This window comes from Lipotes vexillifer, unplaced genomic scaffold (assembly GCF_000442215.2).
Source record: "Lipotes vexillifer unplaced genomic scaffold, Lipotes_vexillifer_v1.1 scaffold777, whole genome shotgun sequence".
Lineage (NCBI taxonomy): Eukaryota > Metazoa > Chordata > Mammalia > Artiodactyla > Lipotidae > Lipotes > Lipotes vexillifer.
The window spans coordinates 4,079,477-4,089,864 of NW_006784423.1; the positions used below are offsets into that span (position 1 = coordinate 4,079,477).

The 10,388-nt window shown below is 41.8% G+C and overlaps 1 protein-coding gene across 1 annotated transcript in view; it reads right to left on the minus strand.

The window, feature by feature from the left end:
- SLC9A2 (solute carrier family 9 member A2) overlaps positions 1–10,388 on the minus strand; it is an 87,673-nt gene that overhangs the window by 75,496 nt on the left and 1,789 nt on the right. Inside the window, exon 2 of the mRNA XM_007456840.1 lies at positions 10,129–10,381. Coding sequence (XP_007456902.1) covers positions 10,129–10,381 — 253 coding nt within the window. The remainder of the gene's footprint in view (positions 1–10,128; positions 10,382–10,388) is intronic.

The window sequence follows — 10,388 nt, forward strand, 5'->3', positions numbered from 1 at the left end:
ATTGACCCGCTCAGGTTTCCCAGCCCTTGGATCACAGGAAACAAGCTCAGGAATCGGGAGCAGCAGAAACGGCAGTGGCAGAGTCACAGAAATATGGCAACGGGGTGTCTCACGGCCCTGTGCCTCCATAAGGGGCATCCAATGGTTAACAAAACCTTTAGGCTGCCTTAGAGGAGTTCCTCCAATGCAGGGTGGGCATGTGTACTCTGTTTCATTTTCAGTTGAGATTGCTAAACATAATGGTGAATTTGACTTTTCTGTCTTTCAACACGTGAGCCTTTGTATGCCAACACTGAGGAATGACATGAAATTCACCTTTAAAATACGACTTTGTCCTTGCTGGTTATCTATTTCATATATAGTAGTGTGTATCTGTTAACCCCAAACTCCTAATTTATCCCTCCCCCGATTTCCCCTCTGGTAACCATAAGTTTGTTTTCTATGTCTGTGAGCCTGCTTATGTTTCGTATATAAGTTCATCTGTATCATTTGCTTTTAGATTCCACATATAAGCGATATCATATGGTATTTGCCTTTGTCCAGTTTACTTCACTTAGTACGATCATCTCTAGGTCCATCCATGTTGCTCCAAATGGCATTATTTCATTCTTTTTCATGGCTGAGTAACATTCCATTGTGTGTGTGTGTGTGTGTGTGTGTGTGTATACACACACATATATACACATATATACGCATACATACACGTATACATGCATATATATGTGTATATATGAAGGAAGAGGGGAGGGGGAGTGGTATGTATACATATCACATATTCTTTATCCATCCCTCTGTTGATGGACATTTAGGTTGCTTCCATGTCTTGGTTATCGTAAATAGTGCTGCAATGAACACTGGGGTACATGTATATTTTTGAATTACAGTTTTCTCTGGATGTATGCCCGGGAGTGGGATTGCAGGATGATATGGTAGCTCTATATTTAGTTTTTTAAGGAACCTTCATAGTGGCTACACCAACTGTATAGCACAGAGAATTATACTCAATATTTTATAATAAGCTATAAGGGAAAAGAATCTGAAGATGGATATATACACACACACACACACACACACACACACACACACACATATATATGTATGTGAATAACTGAGTCACTTTGCTGTACAGCTGAAACTAACGCAACACCGGAAATCAACTCGACTCCAATTGAAAAATTAAATTAAAAGAAATTAAAACATATGATTTTGTCACAACCACAAAGAAGGCCTTCAGAGAGATTCCTGTGCCCTCCCCTGGAACTACTGAAGAGGAAGAGGAATACACACATCTTCAAACAGGAGTAAACTATAAAAGTCAAGATGAAGAAAGCCCTTGGACAGTCATGAACAATGTGCAGCACTGCTGCAGGAAGTACATCAATTATTCATTCCATTTGTAATGAATTACATTCATTACATTTAAGAGATGTAACTGCAAGAGAGTAAACTATAACTGTGCGTGTCTCATTTAGCATGACAAGACACCATTGTTCACACAACACTTTAATGTAATGAACACATGTTTCCCTTGGCCTAAGTTTCTTTTGCTATAGAAGGAAAATCTTAGTTGTAAATGTTTTCCTTCCGTACAGAGTATCTCATATTATCCCCCTGGAAATATTAAACAGATGACACAGATACAGATCCCTACTGCTACTGATTAAATGCAAGAACCAAGTAGGGAAGACTGGCCAGGATCACAACACAAAGTTGATGGCAGAAGTGGAACTGAACAGGGTCTTCCTACTTCTAATCTGGAGAATATTATCTTTTCCAGAATATGTAGGTCCAAGACTTCCTCAACTGCTGAGCTACTGCTCTTCCATCCAAGTATGGAAAAAATATAGCAGATAAAACAAAGGCAGAATCATCAAATCCTTCATACTGAAAAACTAGGAAAGTGCACATACTATTTTCACTTTACATTAAAGAGAACCCATTATAATAGTCCATAAGCATGACATATCCATGGACTTTAAATATTACACAGAAAGCACTTTTTAAAAAAGTACCATGTAAAATGTCATTGAGTAATCCAACAATGTGGACACAGAGCCTCCTCTCACTACAAACATATAATATTGATATCTAGCCACACTCAAAATAAAGGAAAATGTGTAGGAAGCCAGGAGTAAGGAGAGAAATCAAAACAAGAGATGTCAGTAGGATTTCAAGCCACAGGGGGATTCCAGACAAAATGCCTGCCCTGTGTGCTAGGATCTGGCGTTTGAATACCTACATGAGGACAAGAAATGTGACTTCACACCAGTAAGGGAAGGACTCACGCATAAATTCCTGAGTTCCAAGAGCTACTTTGTCCTAAATAAAAAAATAAATAGTAAACGTTGCCTATAGCCAGGAAAAATGGGAGGAAACACGTCAACTTTTTATGGCCTTGGGCAGAGGGAAAATTCAGCTGTGAAGTATAAAATTCAAGGTCTACCCCACCTTATAAGATATATATAAGATCTATTTACCTTGAGTCATTTAGAAAAACCAAATTCTTGAGTCATATAGGAAAGCCAAACTGAGAACCAAGCTAAAATCAAGCTGACACGAAAAACCAATCACTGAAACCCTGGGTCCCAGCAAGAACACTCAAAACCATTTTGTAAGAACCTTTCGCAACATGAGGAAAACAGACCACTACCAAGTAAACATCCCAGAAAACATCTCAGAATTTAAGTTATGCGCCAAAAATCATACACCTACAAAATATGTAGGAAAATATACCTGGGATGTGAGCCAAGGCAGTCTGGCCTGGCTCCTGCTAAAGCAGGTAATCGTATTAAAACTGAGGTGTAACACAAAAGGAACAGAAACAGAATGTATGATAATGTATTAAAAAAATGAAGGAAAAATTTGACTAAGCCAAAACATGGCAAGAAATGAAGACACCAAGTAAAAGCACAGTAAACAGAGAGCAAAGTCCAAATATATCATTACGCACGATATATGTAATTATATGTCTCCTTAAACTACAGATATTTGAAATTTTAAATTAAAGATACAAAATCAGCTACAAGTGGTTTAATGAGCTACAGTTAAAGGAAAATTATGCAGTTGATTTGATAGTTATGGTAAGGGAAAAGATATGTCTGGAAAATATCGATGTGAAAAACATAGATACAGAAAAAAATACACATGCAAAATGAAGTTTATTTTGAACAGTAGCAGGAATATAACAAAAAATAGACTCTGAGCCACAAGAAAATTATTTAAAATAGGGACGTTAATACATAACTTAAAAAGTAAAGGAAGAATTCACTCAGAAGATATAACAATATTAAACTAGTATGTACCTAATAACATAGCATCAAAATATTGTTATATAAAGCAAAAAATGGGGCTTCCCTGGTGGCGCAGTGGTTGAGAGTTCACCTGCCGATGCAGGGGACGCGGGTTCATGCCCCGGTCCAGGAAGATCCCACGTGCCGCGGAGCGGCTGGGCCCGTGAGCCGTGGCCGCTGAGCCTACGCGTCCGGAGCCTGTGCTCCGCAACGGGAGAGGCCACAGCAGTGAGAGGCCCGCATACCGCAAAAAAAAAAAAAAGCAAAAAATGAGAAAATTACAAACAGCAACTGACATCACAATCTCAGAGGTTGATTTTGATGTACCCCAGAACCTAAAATATAAAGTAGCCCAAAATATTAGTAACGCTATTAAAGATTTGAACACCGCAATTTGAAATTTCATCTAGTCCTCTGTGGGTATGTATACATGTGTGTCTGTATATGTACACATGTGCCTGTATAAAACCCTGCACACGATAAATAGAGAATACACAATCTTTTTCAAGCAAGCCTTGACATGTATTTTTAAATGACCACCTATTAAGTCACAGAGGACATATCAATCAGTATCAAAAATCAATCAGGTCTACATAACCAAAATGGACTAAAATATGAATAAAATGAAAAATAACCACACATCTCTATGTGTTTATTAATGAACTACTACAATTCTAAATAATTACCGGGCTACTATAAAAAAAAAATCTCAAGAAAATTTTAAAATACTGAAAACTGAACAGTGAAAACTCTTTATATCAAATCTATGCAATGCAACTAAAATAGGATCAGAAGGATATACTTCTAGCCTTAAATACATATATTGCCATTCCAATAAGTTATACCCATTTGGGTCATGAGAATTCATATTTAAGAAGAGTTTCATTTAATACTCCTATTTCATCTCATAAAGCATTTATTTGACTTCATAAAGACCAAATTGGATTTTATAGACTTTAAACTGGTGGCTGATACATCACGCAGTCATCTTTTCGGTTTTATCACTAATATGTTGCGTTAAGTTCTCCTCAGAATACAGATGGTTGCATCATCTCCCTGAATTCTTTAGTCTTTGCCATGTAGTTTATTGTTATTATTATAATTTACAATAAAGATAAATTTACATAACTTAGAGTATCATGAATACGTTTTGTTTGTAACATAGTCAAGTGTCAGTTTTTCATTGCTTTGAATTTAATGAGAACAAGTAGTCATATTTTGAAAAAATGCATTAAGGGAAAATGGCTTATTAGAAGTTATAACAACTAAAGTAAACTACTGAAATACCTTTGTCCATGTTAATAAGACTAATGTCATTTAGCCATGCCAACTGTGGAGCTTATGAGTTCATAAAAATATTTATCATTGAAAATATTGAAAGCAATGTTAAATATGTTTTCAACTGTAAGTGTTTTTTCAGGGATTAATTACCCTTGTAAGGTGGGAGTCAACATATTGGAAAGCAAGTAAATTCAATAATTAATGAGCTAAGCTTTCAATTCAACAATTTTTAAAAAAATAACAAAATACGGGCTTCCCTGGTGGCGCAGTGGTTGAGAGTCCACCTGCCGATGCAAGGGACACGGGTTCGTGCCCCGGTCCAGGAAGATCCCACATGCCGCCGCGTACCGCAAAGAAAATAAAAATTAAAAAATACACCCAAATAAAGTAGGAGTAACTAAATAATAAAGTTCAGAAATTGATAAATCAGAAGCCAACCAGAAAAATTCATAAACTTCTATGAATTTTGATCAAAGTAAAGAAAGATAAAAATAACAATATTAGGAATAATAAAGTAGAACTTAAATACAAAGTGGAGATTTTTTAAATCATAAAAAATAAATTTCTTCCCATAAATTTAAAAACACAAATAATGACTTTCTAGAAAAATAAAAATACAGATTCCAAAACTGAACTAAGAGGACATAGATAAGCCAAACAGAACTGTAAACTTTAAAGCAATTAAATCATTGGTGAAAATCTACCCATATACAAACTGTCCAATTCACTTGGTTTTACAGTGAGTTTTTAAAACCCTACAAGGAACAAATAAGTTTACACAAAAGGTTCTTTGTATACCTCTTTAGGGCTTCAAGCTATATGAAAGAATTCTGTAAAAAATAAAGCATCTTATCAATGATAAGTATTATTCTCATTCTTAAAGTTGATACAAAGAGTAATATTTTGGGTAGAAAATCACCTGCTATTATTTTAAAAGGTACAAAAATATGTCTGTGGTAGAGTGCAGCGACAATTCTAGAAGGCACCTGAAACAGTCTTTAGAAAGAGACCCACTGAAGTCATCCTTTGGACAGAAAACAGGAAATGTATGATTGGCCCAGTAGGAAGAGTTGGAGGTTGTGAGACAGTAAGAAATTCGAAGTCTTCTTTGAGCTTTATTAGGAACAAACACAGGCCATCAGGAGGACCTGGCTTTAGACGTATGTTCAAAGCGAGATGTGGTTCAAATAATAAGTGAAGACCATGATCTTCATCCACTGACCAACCAGCCAGTAAATATGCTTCAGGAAAACAAAATATGACAAAAAGAAACAGATCAAAGGCAAGGATAGGTTTTCCCAGAGATCAGGATCTCAGTAACCAGGTGGATACTAAGCAAAGAAAGTCTGGTTTCTATTTTAAATTCAGGATAGTCTGGAGCCCAGAGGAGAAACCTTCATGGACCAAATTACTTTGTCTTTCCCTTAAAATAATAATACAAGTTATTTAATTTCAAGACAACAGGACGAAGAGAAGTGGAAAATGCTGCATCCTAAGCCCAAGTTCAAGGGTAAAGGAAGTGAAAAGGGCAGGTGAGAGCTGACACCTGGAAGAGGCAAACAGGCCAGCTTCCCAAGACTGCAAGATAAATGAAGGGGTGTCTGGGGAACCACTGAGGACACAGAACGGGGCTTTGTTACTTTAAACAGCAGGGGACCCACTGCTTTGTCCCAGCACCCCGAACAGAGGTAGAATGCATGCCCAAGTTTACCCAGTTTAGGACAAATCCCACTGACCCACGTCATGGGCAAGGAAATCAGAGGACACAATCTTAGAACACTCTAGGAAAAGTTTCTCTTCTTCATTCTTTGGCTACCTATTATTCCAAGCTGTAGCACTCCATCCCTGTATACAGGATTTACCAAGCAAAGTGAGCATTTATAACTTTAAAAAGTCCGGGCTTCCCTGGTGGCGCAGTGGTGGAGAGTCTGCCTGCCGATGCAGGGGACGCGGGTTCGTGCCCCGGTCCCGGAAGATCCCACATGCCGCGGAGTGGCTGGGCCCGTGAGCCATGGCCGCTGAGCCTGCGCGTCTGGAGCCTGTGCTCCGCAACGGGAGAGGCCACAGCAGTGAGAGGCCCGCATACCGCAAAAAAAAAAAAAAAAAAAAAAAAAAAATCAACAGTTCATTTGAAATGTAAACATTCAAAATGAAAGAACAATAAGAGTTCACATGCATGAGGATCTAAGTGAAAAACAAATTGGGAGACGTTTCTTGCCAAAATTTTTTTTAAAAACTTTTCAAAGGAGGGCTGAATTTGCTATGTTCTTCCCTGCTTCACACACACATACACAACATCACCATCGTCATCATTTTAGGAAACTTTCTTTTCTACAGAACTTTCTTTTTGACCAAACAATTAGAAAGTCGATTATCCCTGATAATCAAGTAAAACAATGAAAAGCTGAATCATTCAATACTCTGCCAAAAATGCATATTCTCACTTCTGACTGTGGTTATTTCTAAGTTTATATTGTGCAGCAATCTCGAAAACGATTCTGAATTCACCCTTGGGCATGATTTCAACCTCCTACAAATGCTATTAGGAGCCTCCATTGCGGGCAATCTGTGATCCCCGTTCAGCTTAATCACTACCAAACGTTTCTCCATGTTCTCTGGGGCAGGTAAGCTCAGGCACATTACGTACACAGCGTAAAAGTACCCCAAATAGAAACCATGGCATTTTGCATGTGTTAACACTCCTGTTACCCCATAGCCTCACGTCCCCCTGCACTGCTCAGTTCATCACCCTACCCAAATGTGAGTCAATTAAGTCATGTGAGTCCTGCCAAAGCAACAGTTTTTCCAGTGCTAGAGTTAAAATAGAATTTGAATGGCCAGACCACAGTTTAATGGGCTGTAAAAGTGCCCTTGGTACCAGCACAGTCTTCTCCAAAGCCAAAGAGAAAGTTGAGGGCCTAGGGGAGGTAGAGGGGGGATCCCTGGGCATTTTCCAGCTCCTCTAGGAACAGCGCAGCAGCAGGAGGACAGGGCTGGACTATATCAAGGCAGCACCTAGAAAAGACCCTCAAGCACTAGCTTTTGGTACTGGAAGCCTACACTTATTTCTCTGAGAACCGTAGCCTTCACCCCACCACGGCGGTCTCCACTCCACTCAGACCGTTCTGGCTGGGAGATACGAACACCTGTCTGTTTCCATCTCGGCGCCACCTCAGGTGCAGGGAGGAAAGAGGAAACAGTAGTCAGAGAAGCTCCACTTTTGGTACAGGCAAAGAGAGAGGCAGGACAGCAAATGCCAGGGAACAGAAACACATCTGGATGAGAAAACTGCCCACAGGCAGATGAATACACCTATGAGCTCACACAAGCAAGAACGCCTTCTAATAAAATGCCATACAATTAACATGATAACGTCACATAAGAGGAATAGATTGTGATAGAAAAAAGCAAGTGTAAAAAGGCAGTGCTCAGAATAAGAACACTTGGAGAAGGCAGAGCCTGAAACAGAAGCAGGAAAATGCAAGAGGCAGCCCAGTCCAGGGGAAAAGGAGCCGCAGTGCCAGAAAACTGGTGGAGGAAGCCCTGCTGCTCTTCCATCACTCCTGATGGTGACAATATTCAGCGCTCACTGCAGGTCCAGCACTGTCCTAAGAAGGGTATACAGATCTCTTCTCATTTAACCTTGACACCAAACAAGCCTCCAGGGTAGACAGGAAGATGAGACATCGGGCAGAGCTGGCTGGAATTCTGGCTCACCATCCGGCAGCAAGGTAGCTTCCCCAGCTCTCAGTTTCCTCCTATCTGAAACGCGGTCATCATACCTGTCCCGGGTGGTTGTGAAAATTAGAGATAATGAACTTAAGTGACTACTAGCGGCTGTTGTTAGTGTGATGGATCAGATTAAAATAATCAGGAGTGAGGAACAGAAGAAAGAGCTATAATTGAATAGAAATGGCAACAGAGAAGCAGTCATGGAAACAGGGCATGAAAGCACCCCTTCGGTGACACAGGCTCAGAGAGAGAAAGAGTAGACAGCGCCTGTGCTTGGCTCCGGACTTTGTGCGTCCGTGGGCAACTCGGGCAAACTCTCTGAGTTTCAGTTTCCACCTCTACCGAGTGGGTATTAATATCTGCCCTTCCTACTTGGCAGGGCTGCTGTGAGGACCGCATGAGATGGCACCTGCGCTTACTATGACAGGCGATGAGTTTATGCAAATGTGCATAATAGACAGCGACATCCTTTCCCCCTTATTCCATTTCCCAGGCGAAATTAAAACACTCAAATAGTAGAGCCATATCAAAACCAGGCAATTACCGGCTGTAAAGCCTTTAAATAGCACGTGCCTCCTTTGGTCACCATTAACAGAATCTAGTTAACTTAATCTGACATCGAAGGTTTGTTTCGGGCCTACCTCCTGCACCCTGCACTTTCTATAACCCATCCCTGCTTCGCGCTTCCCTCTCAATTTAGGCCTTTGCTTATTCCTCTCTGGGACGTTGTTCCATTTCATCTCCAATTGACCATCTTCTGCTCATCCTTGAAAACCTAGTTTAAACACATCCTCGGCATGAGGAAGTGCTTCCCTTCTCCCTACACTATGTATCATCTTTTCTGAATGTCTTATCCCACCTAGCACTTTCCTGGATTTTGAGTGCTGTGGTGTATGCCATCTCTCCCACCAATCTCTAGGCTTGGGGGTGCAGCAATGTTTCTTTTCATCCTTTATGGAGACCTTAGAGCATGGGACCTCTCAAGGAGCAGATGTATAAAACAGACGCAATCATGCATAAATTCTGTCAACCGGATAACTTTTTGCAATCATTACGACAACAGTAGTTGCCGTATTTTAAATTAAAAAGTATTTAAAATATAAAGTACAAGCTCCACGATCCTAACAAAAGTTTATGTGGGGTGAAAATAAATGAAGATGAGAAGATCCATTCGGAGGCTCCTGCTTTCCAAAGGAGACTAAAATGTAGTTTGGAAACGTGGGTTAATTATTTTTAAACATGCATCTGGCTTCACTGGCCTCAGTCACCACGAAAATGCTTCCTGGAGAGTGGCAGCCTCAGCCCAGAGGAAGGGAGGAGACAGGGCGTCCCCGTCGTGCTGCAGGCACTCAGGTGTCCCTGGTCCCCTTCCAGGCACCTCACTAGTCAGGTGCACGGCAGCGTCTGCGTCCCTGCCAAGGCACGTCTCTCTGCCATGCATCCAGGGCTTCCACCGTTCTAGCCTGGGTGCCGCTGGCGCCCCTCTCCCAGTAGGTGAGACCCACGAACTTCAGCCCACTGCCCTCCTTCCTCAGTAAAGAGGTCTCAGCTTTATCAGAGGGCTCTCACACTCGGCGTTCCAGGCAGAGCAAGCCGCAAATCGCTAAATTTGTACGGGTTAAAACTCCGGGGCTATTTCCAGGCCAAGGTCCACTCAAGAGCCAAAGCATGAAACTGCCCCTCCCAGGGTCCCTTTCATTGAAGCTGCTCTGTCGTCCCTGCCCTGGTCCACGGGGAGGCGGCCACGACCCAGAGGTCAACTCGCCGATCCGGGCACCCTCCCGGCCTTGGCCCCCGCCGCACCCCGCGGGTCCAGCTCGCTCACCGATCTTGGCTAGGGAGGCCAGCAGGATCCACAGGGTGATCTCGAAGGGGATCTGCACGTGGGGGTAATCCAGGGTGAACACGGGCAGTCGGCTATCCTCGAACGGCGTCGTGCCCGGAGCCACCACGCTCGCGGGGCTGGGCGGGCTGGAGCTGGTGCCCATGACCCGCGGCGCGTCCAGCAGGGTCTCGGCCAGGGCGCCCGCCGGCCCCGCCACCTGCAGGAGCAACGGCAGCAGCAGCAGCAGCAGCAGCTGCGGA